At 38.9% G+C, this 20,144-nt stretch overlaps 1 protein-coding gene across 4 annotated transcripts in view; it reads right to left on the reverse strand.

Annotated features, from left to right (window-relative positions):
* Window positions 1–20,144, reverse strand: part of LOC100748549 (laminin subunit alpha-1) — a 204,407-nt gene that overhangs the window by 32,179 nt on the left and 152,084 nt on the right. Inside the window, exon 2 of one of the 4 annotated variants that reach the window (XM_012392434.3) lies at window positions 16,679–20,144. The exons of the other annotated variants lie outside the window; for them this stretch is intronic. Coding sequence (XP_012247857.1) covers window positions 16,679–20,144 — 3,466 coding nt within the window. The remainder of the gene's footprint in view (window positions 1–16,678) is intronic. 4 annotated transcript variants of the gene reach the window in all.

Consider the following 20,144-nt stretch of genomic DNA (forward strand, 5'->3'; position numbering starts at 1 on the left):
GAACTTGATTTTTAAGTATTCTCGATGAGGAACGTCTCTGTAATTTCGAAAGCAATTCACTCGCGATCAGCAAATTTTACGGTTCTGTTCTTCTTAATCTTAGCCTTTCCATACGATTTTTACTACGACATTTCGATTCGTTATGGAATTACTTAGTGCACGAAGTTATTTCATATAATAATTATTGTAGATAATTATCAAAGAATTATCCCCTTCGAAACAGGACAAGTTTTATTTGAAACGCTTTTTCGAATAATGTACAATGTAATAATAATTAGGAAATATTTGCATGGATCGATTAAAATGTGACACCCTGTACAATACCAACTTATCTGTAACACGTGTCACAAACGAAAAAGAAAACTCTGTTTCATTGAAAAATTCTTATGAAATTATTCAAACATCAAATAAATTCGACTCTAATAATCACTTAGAGCACTCTAGTATCAGTTCTCCTGATCGCTTATAATTTATAACAGCTCTGACAATCGTAAAATGCATAAAATGTTGAAGCATTTACGTATCTCTCACCAAAGATAGCGCAACGTATAATTATCTCATAACTCAGAGAGTAGGTTGATAAGAAAATTACATCACGCTAGGCTAAACCGTTTTCGTCGGCTAGTGGTTTACTTCTCGTTCCCATCGCGAATCTAGTATTCTCTTTCACCCAGCAATGAGACTTCCTCATTGACTCTTCCATTGTCGAGGGTCAAGATTCGTTTCTGTACTCGAGATCTATCTACGATTAACCCTTAACGTTTCGACTTTTAATCGTCAATATCGACCAGCAACTCCAACTTATTCTCATCATACTTCGACTTGCAAGTTTTTAAGTGTCAGATTTTATTTTATCTTTTACTTTATTCATCTGAGAAGTAATATAATTTTGATTACAATGTTTATATTAATTATAATTGAGTAATATGTGGAATTTTTTAAAACACAGGTTCACAGGTCTCACAGTACTCACCGAGGAGTATTATTTTTTATTTGTAAACAATTGGCAATAAAGACCCAAAAATACATTTGGAGTAGAGTGTCGCACATTGATGGTGTTTGAGAAACACACTTGCGGTGTTAAGGGTTAAACGTAGAAAGACGGTCGCAACGTTTGATCTGCCCTAACCAAGATTATACAGCTAATAACGTGTTATTTTCTCGTTCGCAAAACTCGCAATTCGAATCGCAGCATACTAAAACAACGCTGAAAATTCGCCCTTACGACTTAGTCAAGAAAAATCTCAACTTGTACAGTGGTTACAGAAGTACGTCATTGTATTTATTATCGCATTTATATATTAATTAATTGCGTATGTATCTATATTAAGACCGAATACATTAAGTTTCATGCCATTTGTTTTATTAACACTTTAAGGACTCATTAATTATAACATTACAATGGCTCATATTTCAATTTATATTTCAAATAGTATATAAATAATAGATGAAAGTTTAGCCAGAAGAAATAAGGTCGATAAAAATAGCAAACGAGTCTTTAGAGTTCTTTTCCGTAGCAACATGGTTCGAAAGTAGAATTTGATAATGTATGTTGATTGAAAAAAAATTGCGAATGAAATGTTACCTCAACGTCGACTCTTCATGAGTTAACTCATTAAGCTTCGTTTCGTTTTCATATGACTACGAAAGTTTAACACTATGAAAATGAAATGTGAAATCTGATTAAGAAAGAAAACATTTTATTTGAAAATGAGGATATGTACAAATATTTTTTGTAGCCAGTGTAAATTTTCTTCCACTGCCTTTCCTCGGAATTCCAGTTTTCTCGCTATCCCATTTCTAAAACCTCATTCTCTCTTTCTCTCTCTCTCTCTCTCTTTATCGATCGACCAATTAATCTCGGCTTCTATACGATTAAACAGCTGATGTTATCATCTTCATCAGGCGATTCCAGCGGGAAATGCGATAAGACGATATCCTAATAAACGACAAGAGCTTTGCATACGCCAACGTTACTCTTCGTTAAATTGCTTCACCTTCTCCCCTAAAAACTATCCTTGATAACAACGACAACGCGATTAATCGACATGCGGATTTCAACGTGCGTTTCGTGGAATAACGAGACGAAAGATAGACGCACGACTCACTGTTTAATTGCTCATACTTAATTACGCTCACCGGTCGTGGGTTTCCGATGCGGAATATCGCGATCTTCGTCACTATGGAATACACGCGTGGAATTATTTATGCGACGCGTATCCGGCTGATTCGCTTTTATCTCTTGTTTCGTTGCTCCGATAGAGAGAACATCGAAAAGCTGGAAATCGATGGCAGTTGGGCGTTTGCAAGTAATGGCGAGAGATTGGGGGCGTGTGGCGGACACGATGGAATGTAGGAAATATCGCGTGATAAACTTTGTACGAACGAGCGTGGAATATCGAAGAAGGTATGTAAGTAAGTATATAATAAGTAAGATGATTGGTGCTGTTTTCTGGAAATATAAAATTTGCCCAGGATATGCTAATTTTCGATATCATATTTTTGTTTTTTAATATCTGTGATCGTGGCTATTCCAATACCATGTATTCTTCCTAAGTCTGTCGCGCTTATTCCATTTTCAAGTTTCCAAATTATGTCGTATTTTACTCCGATAACTAGAACGCTATAAATTTCATACTGAATTCCTATAACCAGAATTCACCCGATGGAATAAAGGTAAGAATGCACTGTATATGCAACGCTTTCAAACATAGAACGTACAGGAAGAAAAAGGAAATTGTATGGTAAATATCTTTGAATAATTGAGATAATTAATTATGGTATTTAAAAGATATCTTCGTCTTGAACAAAATATGAAAAATACGGGATAAAGTCTCATTGATACACGCGATTTCTCGTTTCAGTCTTATGTTCATCTCTTTAAATCACTTTTCGTTTGTTAAAACGAGGGTTAAATTGAAACGTACGAATTCAAGGATTGAAGCATAGCTGTAGCGTAATTGCAAAAATAATATATCTTACGATACTGGAACACCTTGTATGCATATACCATACCATATACCATATAACACAAGGTATAAACTGCCAGTACTCTCACGTATGCAGATAATAACCGGCCGTGGTATCCGGTGGTGCATCTACGTTTTGTTTGCCTCGCACGCAGCTGGATTAGAGGCGCATAGTGCTGGCTGGCATTACACCTGTTATTGAATAATAACACGTGTAGCCAGATCTGATGCGAGAGTCAGCGTGAACGTGTTCGAGACCGTGATGGTTACGTACACGAGCAGAATAGTAGGAAACACGAAATCTATGGGCGCTCGTGAAAAGAAGAAGACGGATATCCAGATAGTCAGATGTAGACTTATGTCGATTCGCCGCTTGTTTGCCGTGCTTTTTCCTGATCTTTGCTCTTTCCGGGATACGAATCACCTGAAAATGCTGCACGCCATTGCAGCTCCAACGATCTGTCTTGAACGTAAAGTTCAATTGACCATGTGAAACGGGCAGCGTGCTGAGGTTGCTGTCCGCAGTTTGGTGAAAATCGAAACAAAATAGCAGCCTCGAATGGTTTCTAACGAAGTTCACGTTTCTACGATCGTCGTTGAGGATTTTTAACGCGTTGATAGGATAAGAAAACCATCGAGACATTTTAGATCGATTTTCCGTTCTGTAAAATAATTCTTAACAACGTTTGATCATTTGTAGCGGCTCTCGACAACAAAATTTTCCAACGGTTCCTATTCTGTGGTTTACTACACAGTGACTTTGTCTTTAGCCGAACGACTGTAGCGTGGTAATTGGCGTAGTTGGTTACTAACCTTCAAGACCCAGGTTGGAATCCCGGCATCCTAGGTTCTGTTTTTTACGATTCCTAGAAGAAAAGAAGAGAGCGGTCCGGATGGTTGGAAGAAAAATCCCTCTACCCAAGAGAAGATGAAAATCTCTTTTTCTTCTATTGTTGTTTATTACTTAATCAGGTAGCAACAGATGAAATCCTTTGGTACCAAGGAACGAGACATGGATCAAAATTTACGAATTACTTATTCACTTAATTATTATGGTAAGAGAAGATCGTATAAAAGAATTCGAAGAATTATAGAAAAGATTATTGAGTGCCAGCGCAAGGATAGTACGAGACCTGAAGGCAAAGATATAATTTTGTGAATTACAGTTGGCATAGGTTTTAGATAAAGATTTGAAGAAATTCGAAAAGTTAAGAAAGAATTCCTCGCACCTGATATATTATAGCGTATATCTATCAGATATGTTTGACGATATCTGAATATATTTTATGAGAACTTAAGAGAAGAAGGTGTCTTAGGGTGGCTAAACCATGCTAAACCATCATGCACTGATGCGTTAGACAGTAACTTTATTTAAACTAACTTTCTACCTTAAAAGCTACAATAAAGAAACAAGAAACCGCCAGGAAGAGATCCTCTGATATTCAAACTACACTTTACGAAACTCCCGAAAACCTTTCAAACATTTTCGCAAACTTTTCGAAACTTCTCTTACTTCGTGACAAGAGGTTGTAACATTAATAAGTCAGACGTAAAGGATTACTCGAGTCAAAGAGTGCAACAACAATACGCTTCCGATGGGCGACTCAGCCATAATTCGGTAAAAAAACGAACGGTCACTTTTAAATAGGTGCGCGATAGTATTAGCCCTTCGAAACGGCAGAAGCAAAGGTAAATTTGCAAATGAGCGTAATCCTTCGCTTTCTTCTTCTCTCTGCTGTAAATCACGACCATTGTGCATCGGGTGGTCATTATCCCTAGAACCGTAGAAGATGAAATAAGCCGATTAAGATACACGTAGAGGTGAGAAGAGAGGAAGACGCGTATTCAGTTACCAAATGGAATTTCAGTAACGTAGTTGGTGCCGAAATTTACAGGGTGATCATGGCCACAGATTACGAAATAACACGCGTGCCTCCATTCATTCTCTCGCGGAAGGAAAAAGAGCGGGATGCGTCGCGGCTTCGGGACGAGAGGACGAAAGAGGAAAAGAGAAACACGAAGGAAGGAAAACACGGACTCCCTGGTTTAATCGAAGCTGATTTACATAATTATAAATGCCAGTGCTATAAGTACGATTCCGAGAGTACCTGGCGCCGTTCAGAATAAAGATTGCGTATAACGTAAGAAATGGAGTTGATGGTAAATTATTGAGGAAGATGATATTGTATCCTTTTTCTACCTCTTTTCTTTCAGTCAAGGATGGATGATGTTATTCAGAGCCAGATCACTGAGATTAAATGGTAAAATAAGTTTCCCGTGTTAGGGGTTGTAATGTGTCATGAATAATACGCCCTAGCGAGGATTTTCAGTTTACGATGGATATTACACGTACAGTTGAAGCGTTTGAAAGTAAAGGTGACGTTGTTTAGCAATTCAAAGTACTTTCTACGATGTCGTCGTTTAGACGATCTAAGAAAGTGTAAATTGCACGTTGCGTGGAATTACGTGACGTGTAAGGGAAACCAAAGAAGCGGATATTTCTATTAAAAATAAATCGAAAAAGTAAAACGAAACCTTTTCACTGTATTGTAATCAGTATGAATCATGTAATGTGCGTAATGCTACGAGTCGATTTGAACCGATTCAATGAGAGAAAAATTCGTTGGCTGCTACTTTTTCAGTTCAAATATTTTACGTTTAACGCGTAATACATAAAACCTCGCGTTAAAAACGATATTTAATGTATTAAATATTTTATCCATTTTTCATCACGTCCATTTCGATCGTGAATTATCTTTATCGCAAAGAAATCTCATCGTTTTCGATCGGTAAACCGAAGAAAAATTTATACGTTAAGAGACCAGTTGCGTTATCGAACAATAAAAAAATATAATTCACGAGCTAGTTACCGAAGAGAAGGAGCACCGAAATTCCTGCCAAGGTGGAAGGAAATTCGATTTCTCGTGTTTGGCTGGACACGACTGTCGGAGATACCACGAGACACGTTATACATATATGTATCTACAAGCTGCAAGAACAGTTCAAAGCGGCCGCAGGTTGCGTTGCACTGCCTCAGGCGTGTTGCGTCGTTGCAACGGATTGCATTGTATGTTGCGAGCGAAGGAAACAAGCGGCAGCCTCCGAGGAGCCTGCGAGTAAACTCTTCCTCGTCTTCTTTTCCTGATTCCACGCTTTCGTGCATCTACGATCTACAGTCAGTCACGAAAGTCTACACACACCCGTTAAACACGATATACTACGGTAAAAACGTTGGCTGCACGAATTTTTTGTCCTTATCCTGAATTAGGGGACTCTGTCTGAACCTTGAAACAACTCGTTCTCTTATTTTTTTCCCATTGCACACGTCGTGCAACTGTTTTCTACCAAAGTAACTTTCCTTCTGTTTATTCGTGATAGTCTCTGTTTAATTGTCGTCGTCGTCGTTGTTTTGAAACTTTCTACGTTGCAACCATTCTTGCATAAATAGCACACCGAAGCTATTTTCGTTGCGTCTGTCGATCGATTCATCGACAGAATACGCCTGATGCCCCGTTAGAGAAGAGAAATACAATCGGATTTGTTTAGACTGGTGAAGGGATTGATTGAGAGCGTTTAAGACTGTAGCAGAGGGATTTGCGAGCTTTCGAGAGGTTTGACGAAGTGATTGATGAACTAAGGCTTGTATTTCGATGAATGAAATGATTTAAAAGCTTCTGCGTTCTGATAGTCAGCACCGAGTCAAATTTTTAATTAGAATAATTAAAAATCCTGGCTAATTGAATCTATTAAATTGAAATATATGCACGACAGAATATTGCTATAACAAATTTATCGAGCAACATCCAATTCGTTTTATTCTATTCGATTAAATTTTATTCAAATTGAAAGTAGCCCGTGTGAAATCTCATTCAGCGAGCTATAATTCGTTTCTGTAAGACCTACGAATGTATAATTTCCAACTAAGTATCGAACATCCTAACAATTTTGATCAATAACTAGTTTCATTCTTAAGCAGTAATTATATTACTTGCGTTATTTATTTGCAAATGTCCTTCTCTGTCGCTAGAGGAATCTGGTGTTGTATGGAAGTGGCACAAACAAGGTAGTTACAACCTCGTTACATAAGCTTCGGAGACGTTATTTCACGGATAAAACGAATAACAGCTGTCAACGCGTTGAAATGATACACGCACGAGCGAGATCGATTCGATTGAATTGCTAATGCACCGAGTATCTTTGATTCGATATTCCAGTGAAAGCATGATAAATGGCATTTTAACCTGGTTAATCATGCATCAGCGGTAACATCTAATCATCTACCACACGAAAATCGGGAGGAAACAGCTGTTATTACCAATTATACGATTGTTAATTCAGCACTATGTAATTAAAAAGTATCATACAGATAAGTGAAATATGTATATCTTTCTCCGTGTCTTGCATCTATAAACGACTATAGGCTCAATGTTTTTTAACAAATTATTTTAATTATTTCGACGTATACGTATTACATTAAAAAAGGGTTCGTTGTTCCATCATATTAGGAAGATATAAGGTAAATATGTAAGAACAAGGGATTTGGTAACTAATTGTTTGGAATACAATTTATACTTGACATACCTGACGTTTTTGAAATTCTTCTCTTAATTCTGACCATTTTACAAGTAGAATTCACACGAAACATCCAAAATACAGTACTCGTTATATAACATTAAATAGGTGAAACACATCCCTGCTTAGGCTTCACTTTTCTATTCGCGATTGAAATACGAGAAAATAAATTTGCATACAAATTCGCATAAAATACGATGCAGGAATAAAAATTCCTGTTATTACCATTATTTATTGTAACAAAATTTTAGTTAACGATTTGAACTTCCGCCAGTCGAATTCATTTGCGTAAGCTCCTATTACATGAACTCCGATTCTATAAACTGTTTGTCTTCCTACAGGTTCAGATAAATGCAGTTCTACATTGGCGAGTCAGGCTCGTTATTTGAGATCAAAGGTTTACATTTGCAGCACTCGTTGTGCATTGCAATTTGCACCTACGGTCGGTGTAACGTGACGAGTCAGTAGATGTAAACAAGTGCACGTGCTCAATACATGTGCGAGGCAAAGCTGGGTCACAGTTTCGTTGCTAAAAACATTGTTAACCCTTTAACCTACAACTACGGGTATAGCCCGTAGTACGATGATCGGGCCAAACATAATATACAGGGTGGTTGGTAACTGGTGGCACAAGCGGAAAGGGGGTGATTTTACGCGAAAAAAGAAGTCGAAAATATAGAATAAAAATTTTTCGTTTGCGGCTTTGTTTTCGAGAAAATCGACTTTGAATTTTCGCTCGGTACTCATGCGGTACGTTATGACGGATCTCACTGTAGATCGTTGTCTCGATGGACACACATAGCGGATTTCGCTTCTTTTTCAATAGGCGGATGAAAAGGAGGATGAAAGCAGTCGTCACGTGTAAATTCGATTTTACCGCAGACCCTTGGCTCAGCCGAATTAATCCCTTAACCTATGATTTACGTTCGAGAATAGTACGTAACATAGTACGTAGCAGATGATCAGGCCAAATATAATATACAGGGTGGTTGGTAACTGGTGGTACAAGCGGAAAGGGGGTGATTTTACGAGAAAAAAGAAGTCGAAAATATAGAATAAAAATTTTTTTTTAATTTTTTTTTTAATTTTTCCATCGAGACAACGATCTACAGTGAGATCGATTTTCTCGAAAACAAAGCCTCAAACGAAAAATTTTTATTCTATATTTTCGACTTCTTTTTTCTCGTAAAATCACCCCCTTTCCGCTTGTACCACCAGTTACCAACCACCCTGTATATTATATTTGGCCTGATCATCTGCTACGTACTATGTTACGTACTATTCTCGAACGTAAATCATAGGTTAAGGGATTAATTCGGCTGAGCCAAGGGTCTGCGGTAAAATCGAATTTACACGTGACGACTGCTTTCATCCTCCTTTTCATCCGCCTATTGAAAAAGAAGCGAAATCCGCTATGTGCCTCCAAAGTGAAGCAGCGTAAAATCGGCTTAAGGCAATTCTGCTACAGGTTTTTCCACAAACGATGATACCTGGCAGCTAATAACTACAGCGTCATCGATCACGTGAATATCACGCGACCGTTTTGTTTGTACTTTCTGACTCTTCTCGTTCGATCGACTACAGTGTCGAATTCCAAGAGCGATTTCCTCGATTGTACTTCGTTGTTGGTATTTTCGCGGCGTCCGACAAATCCACGTGACAGCAACGCGTCTACACGGGCACGATGGGAAAGCAAGAGCGCGATACGACTGGTAATCAAGCCGTAAATCACATTTTCACAAGAGTCCCGTTGTACATACCTGGTGCACGTGGGCCAAGTCCGCTGTCTTGCTGAAAAGGTTACGGCAGGAAGCGATGAAATACCGCGAGCGAACATCTCGAGCGCGTTTATTGCAGAGGAAATAAGAAAAGAGGAGGAAAGACCAGACCTACGACGATGCGCGCGCGTGTGTGTGCGTTGTGCGTGCGTATATGTTTGAGCAAACCAGGAATAAATTTACGGCGTAAAATAAGAGTAAATAGAGGTAGTGCGGCTAGAAAAGGGTTCGAGGGTGCCGTAATATCGTTGTAAATTACGCTTATCGTCTCGCGTGATGCTTTGACGACCTGACGGACGTTGATTAGAAGAAACGTTGGTAGAATGTGTGAGAATTGAAATGGCAAAGTTTCTTTTTCTTACAGCGACAATGCTTAACAGTAATTGTTACGCGCGGTTCTATAGATAGTTATTGGCTTATATGTGTAGTTAATTATCGGTTATTAACGATGATTAAATTTCATGCGTATGGATATAATGAGCGAGCGAATGCAAGACGGCTCGTTGCGAGGATACGACGATCGGAAAATACAATTAAAACGATAGGGAGTAGAAAGAAAATTTCAATAACAATTTTGCATTAAAGTAGTTTGTAATAAGACTCTTATGTTAAGTAGCCTATAAATTGTTTCCTTCCTACTCGCATAATAATTTCTATAATATTTGGTCTCATTCGCATTCTTCGGCTTTTTATGACGTTAACAAATATACAAAACGAGTTCAGAAATCAGAAGCCGGTGGTTGGTTCAAATCATGGAAATAACGATAGAACGAAAGAAAAAACGAGATCGTGTGCGGATGCGTCTAGACACCAATGTTTTTTCTCCTCCATCGTCTCTAGAATTACAGGTAATTCTAGTTCGACGAAAGTCACTATATCTCGTTATTTTTAACACTTATTTTTAGTGCGGCAATTTCACATGTTGATCTTTCGTGGTACCATGTAATTATAATTAAAATTTTACGAGGAAAATTACCATTTTTAATGTGGACTTTTCGAGCAGTTACTATGGTAAAAAATGAAACCCGAGTGGCTACATCAAGTAGCTGTTAATATAAAACTTAAAATCTATGTATTCTTCTGAGTCAAGGCAAGTCTGTTAACGCGTTAGATATGCTTGTCGGCTTACGATGAATTTTCCTTTCTGTGATTATCCTCGAAGAGTACGACCAATTGCTCGGCGATTATTTTGACAACGAAGCAAAAGCTCTAAAACCCCTATAAATTTTACGTTTCTTCGCAATTTTTTGATAAACTTTTGTCGATGCTATCGTATGCTAAGATACTGTGCTTAATAAAAGACAGTGTGAGCAACGTAGTTGACGCTTTTTCCCGTTACCGTTAATTTTCCGTCATTGTTAAATCAAGAAATTTATTTTTACGAGTTCCTAGTAGATGGTTATACGATGTAACAGTGCTCGAAGATTCACCACTCGTTGCCATTAATAATCGAGAGGCATAAAACTCTGTTCTGGCTCCGATCATCAGCCCATCCTCGTATCGACAAGTTACATCGTCGCCGGTCGGAATGTTAATAAAGGTATGCAAGCAGTGCGCTAATAAAGAGCGCGTTACGAGGCCTTCCTCGAAGGCCAGTGCACGTGGATGACCACCCTGACACGGGTGGCCATGCAACATTGCGAATATTCGCACGGTATTCACGCAGCCTCAGCGGTAATCTTCTTGCGCTATGATCTGACTAAGGTGACGTTAATAATACGCGTTACAAATTAGTAAAAGATTGTTACTTCTCATAAAACTTCAGATAATTATTTGACTCTTTCGTTATAGTAACTTTTAAATGTTAATTAAGATATTTTAAAATAAATACGACTACTTAGCGGAGATCATAATTTCTATATGATAAAATTTTAATGTTATGCTATAAGAGATAATATCTTTAATCAAACATTTTTTTTATTACCGATAATCGTTATCGATAAGGGGAATTTAATTTTCGTTACCAGTAAACCGTATGAATTATTGGAATTTTTCTTTTTCTTTTTGGTTACCGGTAACCATTATCGAATTTTATTTTGATTATCGATAATATAATAACCGAGAAGAATTCCGATCATTTATATTGGTTACCACCAAAATTTTGATCATTTATAATGGTTATCGTAGCGAGAACAATTGAAAGTTAATATTCTTTAATCATTTCCTTTTTGAGAAATTTCATCGAGGTTTATCAGTAATTGGCTTCCATTTAAATAATTCTTCTTACGAGAAATTAATTGTTACTCGATGATCTTTTGCCAGTAAATGTTTAAAACAACTGTTATTTTGAATCTCTTCTACTTCGTGATGTAATTGCTAAAATATTTCCAATACGACGACAGATCTAGTTTAACAAACGCTATTATCAAACCTGAACTTTTCTCGCTATTTTCAACTAAGGAAAAAAGATGTCTATAATAATAGTACGGACGATAACGAAACATTAAGATAGCCACCTATCGTTAACTTTTATACTTGAACGTTTAATAATTTATTAAATCGAGACAAAGATTTCTAGTACTCGTTCCGTATATCATCCGCTAAGTTTGTAATTAAAACATAAGATTTTGCTATCGGCGATGATGTATAACCAGTCACTAATTATGGATACGAGTAATTGCTCGTTCCAAGTTTCATCTTTCGAAAATGCACGTGTAGCCGATACTTGGTATTTTTCAAACTTTGATCAAAGCGACCACGACGAGTTTAATTACAAATATCCTTGCAACACGTGCATCGCTTCTTTGTACCGTGCTATACAAATAACGATGTCAATTTCGATATCTCTTATCAGATAGCATCTGGAATCTGTGTATAGTCGAACGAGAAAGGTCGGAAACCATGCGTCGTACCCGATAAATAATAGATCGTGATATCTGTCACGGTATAACATTGCAAAAATACGTACGCAAAGATAATTAGTTAGGTACTCTATCGTGTCATTGCGGCTGATATTGTGTCGATTCATAACTTTCGAGACATAAGAACGAAATCTTGGATGTTCGTTAAGGAAGAAGTTAGGCTAAAAATTATAAGTATGTCGAGGAAGCATTGGCAATGTCTTCCAAATTCATTGAAGCATAATATTACAATTTACAGATTATGATCATTTTTGTATACAACGAGGTAGTAGTATGTGAAAAATGTCATATAATGTTTCAGATATAATAATCTCGACCTTATAATTGATCTAAAAAATATCGAAAAGAATGTGATATGTGTAAGAAAATTATTTTCCTTAAGAGAAAAGAACCTGATAGACTTAAATGGACATTTCGATTGGAAGAAACAAAAAAGCTTTTAGTCCAATCTGATAAATCAAACATGTGTTTGAAAATGTTTCACGGCCATTGTGTTCTATCGTGTAAAACTCGATATCAATTACTAAGAAGCATCTGAAAATTGCATAATCAAGTAAATGAACGTAATGTTCGTCCAATACTACAATAAAATTGCTGAGTATTACGTGCAATCTGTAAAACTAGCAAAAAATTTATCTCGTAATAATAGATGGAACGTTACATATACTAAATAAAAAAACTGAATTAATATAAGCTGATGGGAATGGCGTTAATTAAAAGACGGCGAACAAGATCCTCACCGAGGCCACCAGGACCGTGCATTTCTACCAACGATCGCAAAGAATCGTGTTCAATTCGATTATGTTGTACGTTCTTGTGATTGATACCGGTCATTAACCGCATTCGTGACGTAATTAATGGGAATCCATGCCGGAGTTCGTGCTATGCGAGCAAAAAACTAGTCGTATAGCAGTAGCGTGAAAGTATTTTAAATAACAGCGATGGTGGTTGGTAAAAAACCAGCCATGTAATTTGGAAAAACTGGCAAGTATTTCGAAATACGGTAGAACCTGCCGTAACTGAACTAATACGGAGACAAAGATGTTGGAATAATAGAAACGTGAGTTTCTTTTATATTAAAAATTGAATTAACTCTTACTCAGATCGGGATATCTGTTCCGACTGCTACATTTGATTTACTTGAACGAGAACAATAATTATACGAACTGAAACCTTACAACGATTATTTGGTTTATTTAACTTTAATCTATTTTGTCTTTTAAGTTTTCTAAATTATTAATTATATTCATGTGTCGTTATGTTCGTATAATATAAATGTTTAATTAAGTTCGTATATAATTGCTGTGCCTACAAATCAAACAAGCCTCGATTTTTATGTGCATCGGTGTTCTAATTAGATGATCTAGGTCTGCGATACAATAAACTTCTTATCGAACGATTTCGCTATTTTTTACCAAATCCATACCAATTGAGAACAGATAACTCAATAAATATAAAGGGTAAAGTGTGTCACTCTGCTATGAAACCGACGAGATGGCTTATACTATACAAATTTAAACGAAAGGAGAAAGAAAAATAATTTTGAGAAAGATAGTGACAGAGTGAAATTCATCATTTCTTAGCGTTACACAGAAAAATATTTCATTTTACTTTTATCCTCATTCGTTTGTCGATATCTTATCTACAAATTAATAATACGATTGCTTTTACTATTTCTCTTATCCTTCGATATGATCAGTGCAAAAAGTATGTTTCTCGAATTGCTTGCAAGCGGTACAATGACTTCTGGAATTATTCGGATAATGTGTTTTATTAAGCGCTTGCGATTCTCTCGATCCCATCTCTACTTGAACACACTTTTGCTCAGACATCACGCACTTTTCTGCGTGCGAATGCACACGTACATCTGCCGACACGTTGATATGCCGATATTTTTAGTTCCTTCGTCGTTCTTCAATGGTACGTGCCTACGCAAATACCTTTGCGTGTAACTTTTCTTTCCATTTACGTTTTTCCTCCTCTCGTTCGTTTCCTCTACCCCACGGTGTAATCGTTACCGTACCTCTTCAGGGTATTGAAATGCCAACGATAAGAACCAATAAACAAGTTCTGTCTCGAGCATATAGCTTATATATTTTTCAACGGGCAAGTTTATAGTAAAAATCGTATCAGGATGTACTAAGTAAGATAAAAAAACGTATCGAAAGTTCTCCGCTACTTTTTTTTATTAATTTTAACAACAAGTGCTTCCTTAAAATTGCATAGAAATCATATAGAAGGTTTTTAAAATCCTTTGGAAATTCTAGCAAGATTCTTTCAAAATCTGGAAATCCCTTAAAGTCCCATAAAAATTATTTGATAGCTGGATAAAACGAAAGATAAGCTATTCAACTATTCGACGAAAAGTTACAGTCGGATTCCTACTTTTATCAGAGACATTGAAAAGTTGCAGAAGTTTTACAGAATGAATGTTTAAAAAAAGTCTGAAAAACATAGTAATCGGAAGACGTAGAAATGCAAACCTAGCGAAACGAACCGTACTTCAGGGTTCCTCCGACCGAGAAAACGGAAGTCGAGTGAAGGCACGGCCGCTCGTGTTAGGTCGATCGGAGATTCGACCTTCGACCCTCGCGGCGAACTTGAGGAGCCTCGAACGCGGCTCATTAACCGAGCGATGTTTCGTCGGCGTGGTTTTTCTAGGAATGAACCTGGTGCAGCAATAAATTGCAATCAACGCCAGGGGATATGCTCTAGCGACGTTTTATACGTTCAACGAATTTTGCGACCCCCGTGAACGTACGGAAAAAGCGTAATTAAGGTTCGTTGGTCGAGCGCGGTACAAGCAGACTTCCGCTGTAAAGTCACGTGCATTTTCTTCTGCGAGGAAAAGAGAGATGATTAGCCCGCCTGATATGATTTAGCACTGTATTTTCGTGTAATGCATTTTTCTTAGACCATTAGCGGCAAACGCCGCAATTTTACAAATTTTAAAAATAACCCATATATAATGATACGTTTTTGTGTTTTAATCAGATTTTATTGGCATTTTAAAAATCCTGCCGCCCTTAGAATCGTCTACAACTCTTCGATTTTATCCCATTTGGAATATGCTAGCGTCATATGGTCTTTCACGATCGATCTAAGCGGACGAAAATTGTGGGAAAAATACAACATGAATTCTTGTGCTTTATGTCACGTGCGTTTGGTTGTTCGGTGTACAGCCGCGACCATAATTTTATAATGATCCCATACTTCATAAATTGAATATTACGATCACGTTGGAGAACAGGAACAAGATAGCCGATATTCTTTTTTTTAATTCAAGGTTATAAATAATCTCGTTGATTGCCCTCGGCTTCCTCAGGTTGTAAATTTTAACGCATGTTCGCGTTCTTTGCGTAATACTATGGCTTTCCGGGTTGAATTCTTCGTGAACGATATTAGAAACAGCGACGCGATTACCAGGATATGTGCTATGCTAATGTAATGTCTGATCGAGTTGATTTCTTCTATGTCTCCTCTTACAGGTTTAGACGTTCGGCGTTTACGATAGTTAACGCTCAAACAATCGTTAATGCAATATCTTTTTCTATCTATTTATCTATTCCTGTTCTGTTGCACTCGTAACTTAACTTTTGCAACGTTGTAACTTCTATATTTATTGTCTCCTGCTGTACTATATGCCTAATAAATAAATAAATAATTCGGACGAACATTGGAGGATTACGTAACTTTGTTATTAGAATGTTGTTTTAGACGTGCATTTAGATAGAGCATGACGTTTAACGTTTCATGTTAATTATTATGCACTCGGTATTATGCGCGATAAAAGCTACAAGGAACAACTTGGAATTTTAGTTTACTATCCTGCAAGATTTTTATTATCTACGACACGGGTATCACACGAAATGGAAAGTTTAAAAGGAGAATGTACACTAGAGACTTTAGAAAACTTCATACCCTAGAAAAGCTATTCTAGAATTTAATTATCTGTTACATGTTAGCTGCAAGTTTATTACAAATCTGACATTTAGTTTAATTGCACGCAACTGTATTCTCCACCTGTACGTTCAACGAGAAACGTTTCTACTCAAACTTTTATTTCTATTTCACAATTCTTCCTAACAACTCCTATCTTCATAACCACAGAATCGTTTTTATGTTCACCAATCCTTTTTCCTATTTCTTCCAAACATATTCGTTTTTTCCAAGAGAAGATTCTACACGTGTACTCCATTCAAACACCGTAAATCCTTTCCTTTCAATACCTTGAGTAAACGAAGAAACAGATGAAATCAACGTTCTCACGAGATTCCTACCTCGATGCAACACGCTCTATCAACTATATAATTAACACTGATAACATTTTTGACACGACTGTTTAATTTGTAGTAATATTCAATTCCATTACAATAATACGCACAAAATTTCTTCTTCCCTCGCAAATATATTTCTACATATAATTGACTAGATGATTAGCTGGATGAAAACGTATCGAAAGTAATAAAAATTTCACGTTTAACCTTCTGTTACTCACCGTATTTAAGTCCATGCCAGTTTAGAGCCAAATCCTGATACTTATTCGTCGGAAAAGCATTCTTAAATGGTGGAGGTCTAGGTGGCGAAGAACACGGTTTGTAAACAAACATACACTGTACGCACTTCCGGTTCGCAGCTGGTGCCGTTGGTACCGGATACGCCGGTTGAATGTGCACGTATGCCATGGGGGTGGCAGACTGCGGTGAATAGTAATTCGTGTATCTCTTTCGACGAATAATCGACTGTTTCTCACGGTGCAAATCATCCTTCCGAAAGAACGATGAAGATAATTGCTGATCTTTGGTCGCGACTTTCGTGCCAAATTTTTCATCCTTCGAAAGCTCATTAAGCAAATTCGATTCTTCGGATTCGTCTTTCCTTCCAAGATTTTGTATCGTAACCGTAGAATCCGACGATTTCGTATCTGGCGATCTAGTTGCAAGTCCTCGAACGTTTGAAAATTTTTGCGACGTTTCATCCTTCTCGGATTGTCTTAGTTCCAAGAAACTATACGATCTTCCATCTCTCGAATCCACTTCGAATCTTCGATCGTTCCACGAGTCGCCGTGCGAATTTAATCGTTCGGATACGTTTTTACCCTCGAACCATGGCGTTTCGCTCGGACCGAAGAATTTTCCGCTGAGAATATTCCTATCTACCTGTTCGTCCGCCAACTGTTGCACTTTATTCGTATCAAACAACATCCCGTCTGCCCACTCCAATCTCCTTCCATCCTTTCGTACATCCGCGAAATCATCGCGTAAATTCAATTTACCGAAAGTCTTTTCGCCTGCCGATTCTTGCACCGCGTTCGACTTATCGGTCACCGGAGGGACCATCGTTATCTGTTCGTCAAACAATTGGCCGCTTCCACGAAGCGGAGAGGAAGCAGGACCGGCTTCACGAACGTTCGCATCGTGGCGATCTCGACGATCCGTTATTTCGTATCCGGCGAGTGTCTCGGCGTAACCTTGCGCCGCGTCCATCTCACGAAAATCCACGGAAGGATCGGTGGCCGGAGGCGATCGATCGCGAGATCTCGTCTCGCGCGTTCCTCTTTCAAGGATGTTCTCGCGATTCCGTTCCACTGTTCGACCTTTACGGCTTCTGAACGTCTCGGACGTCTTTGCGGAAGATCGAGTCGGCCCGTGATCCTCGCGAAAAAAAAGCACACGGTCCTTCTGCATTCCAGCGAGAACAGGCGGCTTGGCTCGGGAGGAATCGGCCGATCCCGAGATCGATTCCTCGTCTCGTTTATATTCTTCTTCCCTGTCTGCCTTTTCAAAGTCGGATAGCTGGTCGGAATTATGGAAATCACCGACGAGCTCGTCCGAGAATCCGACGTTTAGCTTCCTTTCGACCCTCCGGTCGAATCGAGATTCCGTCGAGATTGATCGGTCATTTCGATGACGAGGATCTTCGTTATTTATATTCGAAAGAATTTCTTTTTTCTCGTTCGATTTAGAAGCCGAAGACGATACATCGTACGAAAGAAGTTTTCGTTGCGTCCGGCTTTCGACGTCGCTTACGGAGGTTAATTCGTGGTTTAATTCGCTCTGCAGGGAGTGAGAATATCGCGTGGAGATAGCAGTACTTTCCATTTTTGCCAGACCATGGATTTCGTCATCGTTTTCACCGCGTTGCCCGTGCAAGGTTAGCGAAAGGCTGTTGCCCGCGTCCGAGTAGTAACTTCGCCCCAAACTCTTCCCGACTTCATTCATCGATTGCCCATTCACTCGGTGCGACAAATTCTCTTTAACGTCGCTCCTTTCACCGACAGCCGAGCCATTGAACGCGTCGCGGGTCTCTTCGTCATCCTTCGAAAACCGAGTCTCATCCTGCTCGCTCGTGTTCCTAGCTTCCTCGCTCCTAAACATCGTATAATTCGCCTCATCATTATCGTTCGTTCGTCTCTTTGGATCTTTCAACGACGCGAGATCGCCCCTCTTTGTAATTGAGATCTTCCTCGGTCTGCGGCTATTTTCTATGAGCTCGATCTTTTCAGCATTCGATAACCGAAGGGAGTTTTTATTCCAATAATTTTCGCTTTTCCTCGTAATTGAGCCGTACACCGGTCCACGCTTATTTTCTATCAGATCGATCTTTTTAGAATCCGATGGAAGAAGCGAATTTTCACGAGAATAGCCTGTCGATGTATAATCGTTGTACGAACGATCGTTTCCCTCGCGAGTTAATGACACTTTTACACCGCGATTAATTGATTTTCCATTACCCTTATCGTACGCGTTATCGGTTTCTTCTTTTAAATCCCGCGATGAAATTGCGCCGTTCCACGGATCGCTTATAGATTCGTAATTATCTTCATTTTCTACAGAAACCATAGGATTTCCCGTGAAATACATCAATCCGTAATTATCTTCGTTTCCCGTGTTTTTCCTCAGGTTCTGCAACGAAAGAGATTCATCCAAATAACTCGTCAACGCGCCATTATTCTCATTGCCGATGTAATCGCTTCTTTCAGAAGCCAATAGCGGAAATGACTTTTCCACCGCGTAACTCGTTAAACCACCATCGTGTTCATCTTTTATCCCATATTTTTTCTCTAGTCTCCACGACGGAAGCGAGCTGTCCACCGCGTAATTCTTTGATTCGCCGTCATTCCTTTTCACATGCCATATTGGAAAGGAACTTGGCACCGAATAACTTACCAACTTTCGATCGTCGTTTCTCCGATCATTTCTCACGAAACTCCACGACGGATGTAACCTTTCAACCAAATAACTCTTCGATCCACCGTCATTTTTATCATTCCTTTCAACATTCCACCATAGAAACGAGCTTCTTGTTAAACCATCTATCGACACGCGATTGCCTTCTGCGTTTTCTACGAGATCATTTTTGTCGAAGTTGGACGACGGAAGCGGCTTCTCGATAGAATAAGCCGCTGATCTAGAATTACCTTCGTCCTCTGTACTTCTGCTCGGTTCCACCACGTGACTCTTGGATTTCCTATCAGCGTCACCATCGTTTTTCACCACATTCCGCGGTGCGAGTGAACTCGCGATCGAAAAACTCGTAGCTTCTCCGTCTACCTCGTTCTTTCCATCGCCGCTCTCCAAATTTCTTACAGGCGACTTATCGACCGTGTAACTTCCCGACGCGTCGCTTCCCACGAAATCCGACGATTCCGCGAAGCTCGTCGCCGATTCTCCATCGGTTGTCGCGAAATCTCTCGTCGGACGCGACGTTCCGCGCAAATAACTCTTCGGACGTTCGTTTCTTCGAGGATCCGACCACGGAAGCGAGATCTCCTCCGAATAGCCGGCCTCGTGTTCCCTGTCAGGTTCGGCATTCCGATGGACGTCGGTCGGGGTCCGCGTTTCTTGGTCGGTCGCTGAATAATCCTGGCTGGAAGCCTGTCGATCCTGCCCCTCGATTCCCGGCCCGTCGCTCGGCCGTTCCTCTTTTTTCCCGTGGATGTCGCGCCGACTGCTCGATCGGGA

Source organism: Bombus impatiens, unplaced genomic scaffold (genome assembly GCF_000188095.3).
Source record: "Bombus impatiens unplaced genomic scaffold, BIMP_2.2 scf_1445, whole genome shotgun sequence".
Lineage (NCBI taxonomy): Eukaryota > Metazoa > Arthropoda > Insecta > Hymenoptera > Apidae > Bombus > Bombus impatiens.